This window comes from Myripristis murdjan, chromosome 1, assembly GCF_902150065.1.
Source record: "Myripristis murdjan chromosome 1, fMyrMur1.1, whole genome shotgun sequence".
NCBI lineage: Eukaryota > Metazoa > Chordata > Actinopteri > Holocentriformes > Holocentridae > Myripristis > Myripristis murdjan.
In genome coordinates this window covers 1255788-1270797 of record NC_043980.1, presented here as the reverse complement: position 1 = coordinate 1270797, position 15010 = coordinate 1255788, and the positions used below count along the sequence as shown (strand labels likewise).

At 48.2% G+C, this 15010-nt stretch overlaps 1 protein-coding gene across 3 annotated transcripts in view; it reads right to left on the bottom strand.

Annotated features, from left to right (window-relative positions):
* LOC115367654 (echinoderm microtubule-associated protein-like 6) overlaps positions 1-15010 on the bottom strand; it is a 57420-nt gene that overhangs the window by 28151 nt on the left and 14259 nt on the right. For all 3 annotated transcript variants that reach the window (XM_030063863.1, XM_030064581.1, XM_030065411.1), the window contains exons 9-23: positions 13678-13934; positions 12996-13205; positions 11872-12039; positions 10600-10706; positions 9070-9170; positions 8043-8229; positions 7745-7850; positions 7334-7427; positions 5373-5473; positions 4560-4762; positions 3384-3495; positions 3082-3209; positions 1345-1486; positions 973-1125; positions 621-752 (exon numbers count right to left, since the gene is read on the bottom strand). In XM_030063863.1, coding sequence (XP_029919723.1) covers positions 621-752; positions 973-1125; positions 1345-1486; positions 3082-3209; positions 3384-3495; positions 4560-4762; positions 5373-5473; positions 7334-7427; positions 7745-7850; positions 8043-8229; positions 9070-9170; positions 10600-10706; positions 11872-12039; positions 12996-13205; positions 13678-13934 — 2201 coding nt within the window. The remainder of the gene's footprint in view (positions 1-620; positions 753-972; positions 1126-1344; positions 1487-3081; positions 3210-3383; positions 3496-4559; positions 4763-5372; positions 5474-7333; positions 7428-7744; positions 7851-8042; positions 8230-9069; positions 9171-10599; positions 10707-11871; positions 12040-12995; positions 13206-13677; positions 13935-15010) is intronic.

The window sequence follows — 15010 nt, the reverse complement described above, 5'->3', positions numbered from 1 at the left end:
GAATATGACCTTAATCTGGTTTGGTGTGTTTACATGACTCGTGTGAAACCGGAATATTGAGGATATTCTGAATAATACAGGAATATGCTGTGCATGTAAACGTGCTCAGTGACTGATGAAGTGAATTTTCGAGCTGGAATGAAATCAGACCTTTTCTGTGTGGACAGTGACTCTGCAAAGCCACTCAGAACGCTGCTGTCTTCAGCCACCAGGGGGCAGCACCACGTAAAGCTACAGAGCGGGGGCGCCGAGCGCCGAGGCTCATGGTGCGTAAAAGCACGTGTGTTAGAGCGCCCCCTGCTGTGTGTTAGAGCGCCCCCTGCTGTGTGTTAGAGCTCCTGCTGTGTGTTAGAGCGCCCCCTGCTGTGTGTTAGAGCGCCCCCTGCTGTGTGTCAGAGCTCCTGCTGTGTGTTAGAGCGCCCCCTGCTGTGTGTTAGAGCTCCTGCTGTGTGTTAGAGCGCCCCCTGCTGTGTGTTAGAGCGCCCCCTGCTGTGTGTTAGAGCGCCCCCTGCTGTGTGTTAGAGCGCCCCCTGCTGTGTGTTAGAGCTCCTGCTGTGTGTTAGAGCTCCTGATGTGTGTTAGAGCTCCTGCTGTGTGTTAGAGCGCCCCCTGCTGCTCACCCCGGGTGTCCCAGTCGATGTGTGTGATGTAGCTGCTCGCTCCTTTACAGATGCCGACTCTCTTGCTGGTCAGGACGTTGTAAATGTCCACAAAGGAATCATGGGAGGCCACGGCCAGGTACTTCCCTGCATCTAAAACACACACACACAAACACACACACACACACACACACACACACACAAGTCCTCTCTTACTCCTCAACAACAAAACCATAAAACCATGCAGAGGAACTGGGATGTTTCCTCGGCTCTCTCAGTGATATTTCAAATTTAAAGCGTTCACGCGTTCAAATGGCATATTGAGCCCCCCACCCACACACACACACACACACACACACACACACACACACACCTTGGGAGAAGCGAATGTCGGAGATGAGCTCCCGGCGGTGGTGGAAGGTCACCATGTCCTCCAGCGTGTCGGCGTTCACCACCAGGAAGCTGCCGTCGTTCAGACCCACGGCCAGGGCCTTCCCGTCCGGAGAGAAGGCACAGCACCGGCCGCCTGCACACACACACACACACACACACACACACACACGTTTACTTAGCTCACTTTGGGCTTACATTCATTTCCTGGAGACTAACCCTGACCTAAATTCATCATCACCTCTGCAGGCGATGTGAGCCAAAACAAGCGCTCTCAAACTACCAGTATGGTTCTTTTGTCTTTTGTGTGTGTGTGTGTGTGTGTGTGTGTGTGTGTGTGTGTGTGCTCACTCACCTTTCTTCAGCTTGCGGACGGCCACCATGCGGTGATTGGCTGAGAGCTCCCAGATGCGCAGAGTTTTATCGTCGCTGACGGTGGCGCAGACAGGAAGCAGAGGGTGAGCCGCTAAACCCCACACCTCGCCCTCCATGTGACCCTGCGCGCACACACACACACACACACACACACACACACACACACACACACACACACACACACACACACAGGTTATTCAAAGTGCAACTACCAATGAAGAGGAAGACATAATCTCATAATCTTTTTGGCAAAAGTTTTTGGTGAGCTTCATTTTTTGAAGTCATGTTTGCCATGAGAGGTCAAAGGTGACTTCCGTATCTTCCCCAACACCACCAGGGGGCGTGCCGGCGCAGGTGAGCTGCATTATCTCTAATCTTTGTCTTTGGCTCAAAGGCTTAAAGTGACGTCACGTGTCGCCAGTGTTCAAGTCAAGTCGAGCCACAAGTCTGTCTTGATTTTGTCGCATTTGAATTCATTAAGTCATGTGACTCAAGTCTAAGTCATGTGACTTGAGTCCAAGTCATGTGAGTCAAGTGTCCGAGTCATGTGACTTGAGTGTCCAAGTCATTTTACTCAAGTCCAAGTCATGTTACTCGAGTCTAAGTCATGTGACTCGAGTGTCCAAGTCATGTTACTTGAGTCTAAGTCATGTGACTCGAGTGTCCAAGTCATGTTAATTGAGTCCAAGTCATGTGACTCGAGTCTAAGTCATGTGACTCGAGTGTCCAAGTCATGTTACTCGAGTCTAAGTCATGTGACTCGAGTGTCCAAGTCATGTTACTCGAGTCTAAGTCATGTGACTCGAGTGTCCAAGTCATGTTAATTGAGTCCAAGTCATGTGACTCGAGTCTAAGTCATGTGACTCAAGTCCAAGTCATGTGACTCGAGTCTAGGTCATGTGACTCGAGTCCAACTCATGTTACTCGAGTCCAAGTCATGTGACTCGAGTGTCCAAGTCATGTGACCCAAGTCCAAGTCATGTGACTCGAGTGTCCAAGTCATGTGACCCAAGTCCAAGTCATGTGACTCGAGTGTCCAAGTCATGTGACTCGAGTCTGAGTCATGTGACTCAAGTCCACACCTGTGACTTTAATGCAGGATCAAGAAGTCGCCGATGGCAAAGCAGTCAGTCTCTGAGGAGAGGCAGGGCATAATCTGAGGCTCCTGCTGTGTGTGTGTGTGTGTGTGTGTGTGTGTGTGTGTGTGTGTGTGTGTGTGTGTGTGTGTGTGTGTGTGTGTGTGTCTGTTTGTCCACATTACTGCTAGGTTATTTATGTCAGCATTTTAATTCTAGTTCATTCTCCTTGCCATGGGTCATCCTGGTGCTCTCAGGGCTCCTGGTGTCCCAGTTTCTAGCTTTAGTTAGTAAATATTTTGTATTTCTTCCGTGCAACGTGCCCCAGCTCCTCGTTTGGGTCTCCTGTCCCACCTACATGGGACAAAATGACTCTTGGTCTGTAGTAATGAGGAGGAGAAGGGAGCTGCTCCTGTTTGGTTTGCACCAGCAAGTTGTTTGTGTGTGTCCATGGGAGTTTATGGACGTTTGTATTTCAGCAGGCTGCCTATATCAACTCTATGTATGGGAAACACTGCAGACCAGGTACTTAACAGGAAAAGCACAAAAAAAAAAAGCCAATAGCAGACTGGACTCAGCCAATCGCCAGCTGCTGATTGGTCCGGTCACCCGAGTCTGGAGCGCACAGTCCGCTCTCTCACCTGGACCAGCAGCGTCATCGGGCCGCTCTTGTCGATCTCCAGGATTTCTCCGTTCTTGGTTCCCACCAGGATGTGACCGTGTCCCAGAGTGATGGCCCGGATGGACGGGTTGTCCTCCAGCAGCAGGCCTGGGACACGACGTTCCACAAACAAACACACCATAAGACATTGCCTGTGGAGTGGCGGTACACTTCCTGCCACGTGTGCCTGGTGTGTGAGTGTGAAAGCTGCACAGAGATCAGCAAATCTCTTTAATCTGAATTTGAACTGTAGAAAAAGTTAAAAAATGAAGGTGTGAGGACCTTTAGAGGAAGGTGAGAGAGCGGCTCTCTTGATGGCGTACGTCTTCAGACATCTCTCGAACATGTCGTCCCAGAGCTCCACGATGCCGTCCTTCCCCCCCGTCACAAAACCCTGAAAAACACAACAACAGCAAAAATGTTGCAGTCCTGGGACGAGTCACCCAGCCAAACTAGCAGCTTCTGTATTTTGAATTTTGTCTCGAGGGTTAAACAAACCAGCGGTCAGACAGTTTGCTTTTGCTCTCATTCTCTCTTAAGCCCAACACACACCGGCGGCGTCCGACGCGCGTCAAACAGCCGCCCCCATTATTTTCTATGTGTGTCCACACACCGGTGGCGGCTAGACGCGCGTTGACGCGCCGCGCCGCTACCTTTTACGCCACTGTCCTATTTCCAGCGTCGACGCGCCTGAAAAAGCGTATTTTATCCCTTGCGGATGTCCATCCCAGCTTCCGTAGCTGTTCTTCTTCTCTACTTCTGTGGCTCTTTCCTGTATTTTAATAAAACTGTCAGTCAAACAGATCTAGTTAACATTACAAATAAGCGCTCTGCTGGTTTGAAGGATATATTGCGGTAAACATGTCCGTTATATGCACCGTTTTTTCCTGGTTTTCCACTTTAAACATAACTGAAACTACTGCACTACTTGATCAATAAGCTCCTGCCCATCACTGGATATTACGTTATGGTAGCCTGTCAGACAATGCTGGTTGATCTGGTTGATTTGTCTTTTTTCCGTGGTATGTAGTTTTTTTCCCAGTTAACGCCGATTGACGTTCTACAGCGCGACGCTTCCAGTTTGTGTTGGGTGCGTCAAGTGACGCGCGTCACCTAACGCACCGCGACGCTACGCTGCCGGTGTGTGTTGGGCTTTATGGTGACACCGTTACAGGAAGAGTCCATCCAAAAACGAAAAGGTCATCATTATTTACTGCCTCTCATGTCAGTCACACACACACACACACACACACACACACACACTGTGACCCAGCAGCTGCACACAAACAGCATCAGTGAAGGACGGATGCTTTTTAAAGTTCAAGAAGGTAAAAATGATCGTAAAACAACTAGCTCTATGTGGAAATGGAGAAGGGTCATGTGTTCATGTGTTCATGTGTTCATGTGTTCATGTTAAGCAGAGTTTGTCAACATTTAAAACATCAGTTTGAGTGGTACCTTGTCCAGGGAGCACATGGCGAACACGGGCCCGTCGTGGGCCTTGATGGTCTTGATGAGCGTGGTGTCCCTCCAGATGTAAACGTCTCCGTTGGTCGCTCCGGAGAACACCAGGTCCTCCGAGCGGCCGTAGCACGCCGACATCATCGTCTCCTGCTTCCCCAGGTTCCCGAAGATCCCCCTCTTGAACGTCAGGCCGCCACCTGGGGAGCGCAGCGGGAAACACAAGGCATGCTGGGAAATGTGGACTATTGAGGACTGGACATCGCACTGGTTGGGAATACACCTTTACCTGTCTTATCATGTCTGAAACCAGAGCAAATCCACTTGATGTTTTTTCACAAACATGGGGGAGAGGTGATGGAAGATTTGTAAAAAAATATTTGCATAGATTCTAACGAGAAAATTAAAAGAAAATTTGCCAGAAACCACAAGAAACTGCATTTACAATGATTACAATTATTATATTTAAAGATACGATCAGTGATGCTGACGCCTTTCACAAAAATTTAAACTCCTCCTCATTTTGCTGAGGACCCACTGGAGGACCCACAAGGACCCCTGGCGGTCCTCAGACCTCTCTTTGAAAACCCCTGATTTCTGAGACTCATTCAGACGTTCTTCAGTAATCAGTATTTTCATTTTGATTGACAAACCGGTCCAGCTGCCCTCCGTTAAGCTCTCCTTGAACCCCCCAAAGAAAAGGGTATTGTGATCGGAAGCACACAATGAGGAGAGGTGAGGGGGCGGGGCCAGGTGTGCAGTGAGGGGGGCGGGGCCAGGTGTGAGGACCAGCTGAGGTTTGACTGCTACCTGAGTGCTGCCAGAACTTGATGTGCTTCATGCCCACGCTGACCAGCTTGTCCATGCGGAACGGGTTGCTCTTCACCACGAAGATCTTGTCCTTATGCCCCCTGCAGGAGACAGGAAGGAAGTGCAGGTCACACCGAGCACAACACCATGTAACGACACCACCGCAAACACACACACACACACACACACACACACCATGAATCACACGCTGGCTGTCTTTCAGTCAGGTCTTTAACCTCTTGTTGAAAACTGAAGGCACGTGGGAGTCTGTGATGCTGGCAGGAGTTTCGCTCGGCTCCCTCACAGCCTTGACAGAAAACACAGATTGAACCAAAGTGTTTTTTTCTGGATGGAGTAACAGCGTTTCTCATTTCCAAACGTCTACATGAGTTTTATCTCACTTGACTACGTCCTGCCTGTTTCCTCAGCTTCCCGATCTGAAGTTTGGATCAATGCGCTCTTATTTTGGAGTTGATTTTGGGAAAGCTCGTCCTGGCAGAGTTTCAGGTGGAGGTGAGGTGAGCTGCTGGATGACTGTTTCATGTCTGTTTCTGTCACAGCATTTACTGGCTGCATTCATATATTCCAGAACAGGTTTGTGTGGTGAACAGAAGGCCCAGTCACAAACGCCGCAAATGACCTGGTTGACAGACCGGTTGACAGACTGGTTGACAGGCTGGCTGACAGACTGGCTTACAGACCGGTTGACAGACTGGTTGACAGACCGGTTGACAGGCTGGCTGACAGGCTGGCTGACAGACTGGCTTACAGACCGGTTGACAGACTGGTTGACAGACCGGTTGACAGGCTGGTTGACAGACTGGCTTACAGACTGGTTGACAAACTGGTTGACAGACCGGTTGACAGACTGGCTTACAGACCGGTTGACAGACTGGTTGACAGACTGACTTACAGACTGGTTGACAGACTGGTTGACAGACCGGTTGACAGACCGGTTGACAGACTGGCTTACAGACCGGTTGACAGACTGGTTGACAGACTGGCTTACAGACTGGTTGACAGACTGGTTGACAGACTGGCTTACAGACTGGTTGACAGACTGGTTGACAGACTGGTTGACAGACTGGCTTACAGACTGGTTGACAGACTGGCTTACAGACCAGTTGACAGACTGGTTGACAGACTGGCTTACAGACTGGTTGACAGACTGGTTGACAGACCGGTTGACAGACTGGTTGACAGACTGGCTTACAGACCGGTTGACAGACTGGTTGACAGACTGGCTTACAGACTGGTTGACAGACTGGTTGACAGACCGGTTGACAGACCGGTTGACAGACTGGTTGACAGACTGGTTGACAGACTGGCTTACAGACTGATTGACAGACCGGTTGACAGACCGGTTGACAGACTGGCTTACAGACTGGTTGACAGACTGGTTGACAGACTGGCTTACAGACTGGTTGACAGACTGGTTGACAGACTGGTTGACAGACCGGTTGACAGACTGGCTTACAGACTGGTTGACAGACTGGCTTACAGACTGGTTGACAGACCGGTTGACAGACCGGTTGACAGACTGGTTGACAGACTGGTTGACAGACCGGCTTACAGACTGGTTGACAGACCGGCTTACAGACTGGTTGACAGACTGGCTTACAGACTGGTTGACAGACCGGTTGACAGACCGGTTGACAGACTGGCTTACAGACTGGTTGACAGACTGGTTGACAGACTGGTTGACAGGCTGGTTGACAGGCTGGTTGACAGACTGGCGTACAGACTGGTTGACAGACTGGTTGACAGACTGGCTTACAGACTGGTTGACAGACTGGCTTACAGACTGGTTGACAGGCTGGTTGACACACTGGCTTACAGACTGGCTTACAGACCAGTTGACAGACTGGTTGACAGACTAGCTGACAGACTGGTTGACAGACTGGTTGACAGACTGGCGTACAGACTGGCTTACAGACTGGTTGACAGGCTGGTTGACAGACCTTGCTTTGGCCAGCCTCTCTCCCTTCTTCCAGTCCCAGATGACGATGGAGTGATGCTCGTCGATTCCCACGGAGACGAGGCTCTTCCCGTCCACTGCAGCAGGAAACAGGAGGAGGTCACATGACTTTCTTTTGAGCTTGTAAGCTAAAAATAGCAAAGCCATTAGCTTAGTAAGCTAACAGAAAGAAGACTAGCTTTAGCCAACAAAGCTAACTCGAGCTAACCAGCCCAGGGTTTTCACTGTTTAATCAAAACCTTTGGGGACTAAATGTCTTTATTTTTGAACATTTTAGCTGCGGCTCATTCAGGTGCACATGTGCAGCAGGAGGTACGGATCGAGCGGCAGGTAAAAAATATTCAGCAGATGGCGATGGAGGTGAAGTGCATGCTGGGAGATGAGGCGTTCGTACCTGTGAACTCTAAGGCACACACCCCTCTGCTGTGATGGCCCTTCAGCAGAGACAGACACTTCAGAGTCTGGATGTCCCAAACGTGGATGGCAGGGTCCCTCCCAACCTGATCACACACACACACACACACACACACACACACTTTCAGCTTCAAGCTTAAGTGTATCTATAGCTTGTCCAGTGTATCACCATGTCCAGCTGCTCTAATGGATGTATCTGGATGTTCTGGAGGTGGGAAAACGGCCTTGTTGTGCCGTGATGATGCATTTGGTGCTGCGTTCTGATTGGCTGAGCCCACCTGTCCGGAGGCGGCGAAGTCCTTCAGCGGGTGCACGGTGAGGCTGAGGATGTCGTCGTCGTGGCCGAGGTAGAAGCGCTGGCTGTGCTGCAGGCGGTTGTAGACGACGGCGACGGCGGCCACGTGGTACACCACCTCCCCCGCCTGGCTGTAGAACAGGTTGTTCCGACAGTCACAGCCGCGGTACCTGCAGGACCAGAACCAGAACCAGGGTCAGAACCAGTGCCAGGACCAGGACTCGGTTCTGAACCAGGACCAGGATCAGGATCATATCCAAAACCAGGATCAGAACCAGGCCCTGGACGAGGATCAGAACTTGGGCCATGACTAGGACCAAAATCAGGACCAGGACCAGGACCTGTTTCAGAACCAGGACCAGGATCAGACACAGGAACTGTACAAGGACCTGGACCAGGATCAAAACCAGGATAAGAGCTGGCACCAGGACCAGAACCAACATGAGGAACAGGATGTGGACCAGGTTTTGAACCTGGACCATGACCAGGACCAGGACATGGTTCAGAGTGAGGTCCAGGATCAGATCCAGAACCTGAACCAGAACCAGAACCAGGAGTCTAAAATTGAATGTTTTTCCCCTGTTTGGTATTCCAGAACAGCTCCTGACTGACTTCAGGATCCTCTCATCTCCCTTCATCCTGTCTGATCTCAGGTCGGGAAATCCTGAATACTCAAACCAACATCGCCTAGCAACTTGTTTCCCACCATCTGTTACCTAGCAACCAACACTCCTTTTCTCATGTCGGCGAGCTAAACGTTACTCTGTAACCGTTGGCAACAGAGAGGAAGGCAGAGGCAGGAGACAAAGAGCCGTCAACCTGCCCAGCGACAACAGAGGAGAAAGTCAGATCTGGCAGCTCTGTGACTGTAAATATGAGAGAAGTCGTCGAGGCCCAGTAACATTTAAATATAATGTAGTGACTGCAGAGGGAAATATTTAAAGATCAGTATTATTTACACTTCTTGTTAAAACATTGGTGTGATTTATGAAAGTGTGTGATGATGTTACCCGTGAACAAACTGCAGCCGAAGCCCCTCCTCCGGAGCTTTCTGACGCTTCAGCGAGCCAATCAGCTTCTTCTTCAGCTGAGGCAGATCCTCCTTATAAACCTGTGGAGACATTTCTACATTCAGAGTTGTGGTGCAGGCCGGCCTCGCTGCTGCTGACGGCCAACAGGGCCAGAAACATCCAGAAAAATACTCGTCAACAAAACCGCTTATTACATCATGACCGGATCAACCATATTTGATTTTTCAGGGACAAAACATTACCAACTATTAATAATCCAGGGCACAAGAAAACGATATTTTGGCCTGTATTCACTTGTAGCAAATTTGAATACTGCAGTGCCAAAATTTACATTTTTACACCAATACAAATTAAACAATGATTAATTAACAATATTAAATGAATAAAAATAAAATATTTCTACAAACGATATATTTAGTGGTCAGACAGCTGATGTTGGATCAGATTTCTTGCGTCTGAATGCTTGTGTACAACAGCTGAATGGAACTACGGACCCCCGGAGGCCCTTCAAGGACCACTGGGGGTCCCTGGACCCCACTTTGAAGGCCACTGAGGAGGAAGTGGGTTTGCACACAGAAACTGAATGTGTAGAAACAGCGCCGGGCCTTTGGGTCACAGCAAATCAGAGCATTTCTGATTGGTTTACGTTGCCACGGCAACAGCTGTAAACACTTGGCTGATGTCACGGCACCTGGACTGTCTGTGTATGTGTGTGTGTGTGTGTGTGTGTGTGTGTGTGCTGCTCCGAGTGGAAACTGTGGCAGTGCATGTGTTGTTCTTCCAGAAGGCCTATAAAGTAAAGCAGGGAAGTTAATAATGCTGAGGGGAGTTTGTGTAGCTTCTCTCCCTCAGGTTCTCCTCAGGTTCTCCTCAGGTTCTCCTCAGCTTCTCCTCAGGTTCTCCTCAGGTTCTCCTCAGGTTCTCCCCAGCTTCTCCTCAGGTTCTCTTCAGGTTCTTCTCAGGTTCTCCTCAGGTTCTCCTCAGGTTCTCTTCAGGTTCTCCTCAGGTTCTCCTCAGGTTCTCCCCAGCTTCTCCTCAGGTTCTCTTCAGGTTCTTCTCAGGTTCTCCTCAGGTTCTCCTCAGGTTCTCCCCAGCTTCTCCTCAGGTTCTCCTCGGCCTGTGCAGCTTCACACTGGAACAGCAAATGTCCAGCAGCAGCAGCAGATCTGACCTCTAAGAACTAAACGTTGAGGCTCATGTGTTGCTGGAGGCTTTGCCAGAGCAGCAACACAGATCATCAGGATTAACTGAGCTCACAGCTGATTAGCTCAGATTAACGTCAGCCTGTTCTGATCGTTTTGAAATAAGACATCCACCCAACAGCAGCTGCTGCTAATGTCACCAAGGACGTTTCAATAAAGTTATTCAAACTAACGCTTGTGACATGATGACATCAGTGAACACGACAGCTGCTGCCATGGCAACAGTGGTATTCTCTGTAAACCATGTGATCACACACCACCACAGAGCACCAGGCTTACCGAACGCTGCCCTGGGCTTCGTGCTCACCTGGCGTTCGTAGTTGGTCTGAGCTTCCTGTTCGATATCGGAGTCGAGCTCCGGGACGTCGGACACGTCAGAGTCGGACTCTCCGCTGTTGGAGTCGGCGTAACCCTCTGAGGACAACAAACACACAAACTTCATCAGTATTTATTCTGCTGGAGATCCACATGTGCTCTGGTCGTTACAGACACCTGTGTGTTGATCAGATGTCGGTTCAAGATGCTGCTGAAGTTCAGTCTGATTGCAGCTGGACAACCTGACCGTCCACATCTTTACTCTGTACCAATAATATTACTTTTCAGTTTGTGTCAGAGTCAGAAATTTGGTATGGGACACTTCTAGATCTGTTTTTCTAAAGAGCATCAGACCAAACTCTGGTGTCCACGACAGCATGTCAGGGCCACTGTACGGAGAAAATAAAATTATGGAGCCAGGGGAGGATGGGGGGTTATATTCAGAGAAAAAAACTGTGATTCTCTGAGATTAAAATGGTAGATTTACAAGAAAGAGAAACAAATTTATGAGAAGAAAACCTTGAAAATTCTGAGATTATAAAGTCACAAATTATAAAAAAAACAAACAAAAAAAACAGTGAAACTAGCTGTTCTCTTCCCATGGGATCCAATCAGAAGGAAATCCTGCTGGTTTGAGTCCAGAATCCTAATCTCCTCCTCAGCATCTGGACTCTGAAGAGACGTTGCTGTGAATTTGGCCGATTCAGAAGAAAACAATCTGCTGATTCTGGGCTCAAATCAGAAGAATTGCCTTGTTCCTAAATCCCATGTCAAAGTATACAATACATACAGGATAAACGGCCAGTAGGAGGCAGCACATGTGGAGCCTCGGCCAGAGAGGAGAACAAAAAATTGTTTTCTGAGTTTTTTTCTCATAAATTTGTGAGTTTTTTCTTGTGAATTTATGACTTTAACCCCTTGTAGACTATTGTCGCGAATTTGCCTCAAACCACTTCCGGTCTTAACGCAGCCGAGGTGGTGTATGTATCCCACTGATGCCTGTTGATGCATTTTCACACATACCAAGAATTGTATTGGAAGCACTCTACCACCAACAATTTAGCATCTGCTTGAAGGCAAAAACACAAACAATTTATTTTTTTCAATAATTGTAAATAAATTCAGGCAGTAAGAGGTTAATCTCAGATATTCAGAGTTTTTTTTCTCTAAATATCACCCCCCCTCTCCTGGCACTAAAACACCACTGTACACATCTGAACAAGTTCCTGTAACAAGTTCCTGTGAACGTTCTCGGAGGGATCACCTTGCAGCAGCGGCTCCAGGACGCCGTTCATCACGCCTTCAGGCAGAAACCTCCACTGGAAGACGGCATGGTCGGCCCCCCCGGTGCTCACCACCCACTGCAGGTCACTGGACCAGCGCACGTTGGTCACGTGTGCAGAGTGACCAATGTACTTCTTGAATTTAGCCGCTGTGGGACGAACACACATAACATCACATTTTAATCACATTTTAACAACGCAGACATTAAGGTTAATAAGGCAGTTAGGAAAAACCAATCACCCAGTTATCTATAAAAAAAAGTTTATTCAAAGCAGCGCCCTCTTGTAGTTGAAATCTGTAGTTTCCCCACATTTTCAGATTCAGAATAATCCAAGTTAATCCAGCAGGAGCCTGGAGAGTCAAATATTCCCTCATCTCCATCCAGAAAGACATTGTTTCTTTGGGTTTTGTAGCAGAGAATTGAACCAGGAAGTGTACTGACTCTGTTTGAGCTGTAACGCCCTCTAGTGGTCAGAAATTACTCACTGCAGCTTCAACTATCTCTAACCTAATACCTAAACTTAACCAAATCCAAGCACATGAAGAATGTGGTGGACATCTTGTGAGGTCTTTCGTGTTGCCAGACCCTCTTGCATTTAGAAACACACTTTTTTATATTAAAAAAGAAGAGTATTTAAATATGGATGGTGTCTTAGATGCGTCTTAGATGCGCTTTGCTAAAATTGTTTGTTTAGCTGTTTGACGTGAAATAGATAACAGTATCGTCTGCAAACAGTGAAAGGTTTTTAAGGATCAACAATGATGTCAGTATTGTCTGCCTCAAAGGTAAAGTATTTCCAGATGAGGCTTCTTCCACTTTTGTTGATGAATCTTAGCGGAGCCTGTGGAGCATCACACCAGCCACGTTGACTGGTTTCCTTCCCAGTTTTGTCATGTAGGTCAGCCTTTTTCAAGTGGGTCCGAGGAACCCCCGGGGTGCTTGAAGTGCTTCCAGGGGGTCCTCGACTAAAAGAAGACAGGTTCCACAAGCATTTGACCCTGTGGAAGAACCTCACTGACCCCCTTTGAAAACCCCTGATATCATGTACCTTCACAAAGATGCCTGCTGGGAAATATGGGAGGCTAAATGTTTTCCTAACTGACCTTTTTTCAGGCAGGGAAACCTGAAAAGTTTGACGAGGCCAAAGTCATCTCCGGTCACGAGCGCGGCACTGCTGTAGTTGGCGTCGACAGAGTTGACATCAGTCATGTTGGAGTATTTGGGCCAGATGCCGTTGACCTCCGGCCCGATGACACACGTCCAGGTCATCCAGTGGATCCCCTTGGCTTCCTCCTTCGGCAGCAGCTTCCCCGCTGTGGAGACAGGTATGTAAAATGTTTTTGCTTGCAGATGCAAACGTGAAGGAATCTCGGTTTAGCGCTGGCAAAAACATTTTCAACCAGAGCACAAAGTTTTCTTGGTAGTTGCCTCCATCTTTCCTTATAGAATAAGACACACCCAACAGCTATTTTATGGTTGCGGCTGACAACCAATTTTTCGGGAACAAATATATGTTTGGTGGAAATGTGAAGAACGGTTCAAAATTTGGTGTGTGAACCAGAACAGAACTGGTTCTCTGTTGGTGGAAAAGGCAAATGTGTCGACCCTGGAGCATGAGGCAGTTTGTGAAAGTTGTCATGTACGGTCCAGGGATCCAGACAAGAAGATCTGAAATATAAGATGCTAATTTCACAGCCACAGTCTGGTATATAAACAGTAATGTTCCCAATGAATAATATTCAGTTTTCTAAAAAACAAACAAAGAGACAAACCAGCAAGCAGTACCTGGCATCTTGTAGAACAGCCTCTCTCCGTTGCCATCGTTGGTCTGCAGGAAGCGGCTGTCCACTGACCAGTCCAGGTGGGTGATGAAGGACGTGGAGCGGCTGCACTCGCCCACCTTCTTGTAGCGCTGGCTGACGGCGTAAATGTCCACCAGCCCGTCGTTGGAGCCGACTGCCAGGAAGGAGCCGTCCGGAGAGAACTTCAGCTCGTGGATCACTTCCTTCCTGTCCTTGATGTGCACCACCTCCGTCATGTCTCTGCAGGAGGACGAGGAGGAGCTTCACTCAGGGGGAGAAGACTTTCAGGAATTCTTTAGTCGGTTTCTTATTATTTTTTTTTGTATTAGCACGTTTTCATACAATAAAACTGGATTTAACAAACAAAGCACAAATTTTTAAAGAAAAGAAAACCCCTGGCTTAAAAATCATCATGTCGCTCCCTGAAGTAACATACACAATTTAAAACAAAAGAAATTCAGTTTTAAAAAGGAGCAATTTTTAGATATACACTACTCACAAAAAGTTAGGGATATTCGGCTTTCAGGTGAAATTTCAGGATGAACCTAAAATGCATTATAACCTTTACAGTTGAACTTAATGTGACCTTCTGTAAACTTTTGAATGCACATGTCCAACTGTTCAATGTTTCAGTACTTTTTGCACAAGTTGCTGTTCTCTAACAAGGAGTTTAACAGCAAAATTCACAACAGGTGTTTGATCCATGAATCGACCAATAAATTTCCTGGTTCAATTAGAATTGGTATTTAAACAGTCCTCCTCATCACGCTGTTCACATTTTGACATCATGAGACCAAGACAACACCTAACAATTGATCAACAGTACATCGCTATTGCGAGGCTTCAAACAGGATGTTCTCAGACGGAAGTGGCCACTGAGCTTAGAGTGTCACAGAGTGTCATCAGCAGGTTGCAACAGAGATACAGAGAGACTGGAAGAGTCACAGAAAGGCATAGAAGTGGACGTCCTTTGGCCACATCCCACACTGATGACCGCTTCATTGTGAACAGTGCCCTGTGGAACCGGATGATGAATGCCACTCAACTCCAGGCACGTTTAAGGGAGGTGAGAGGCACCCAAGTGTCACGTCAGACCATTCGAAACCGTTTACATCAGCATGGTCTGCGTGCTAGACGACCTGCAAGGGTACCTGACCACACCACCAGGCACAGGTGTCATCGTCTTGTATGGACCAGGGAGCATTTACGCTGGACGAGGGACCAGTGGGCCTCAGTGCTGTTCTCTGATGAAAGCCGATTCATGTTGAGCAGAAATGATGGCCGCCAACGATGTTGGAGACGTCAAGGAGAGCCCT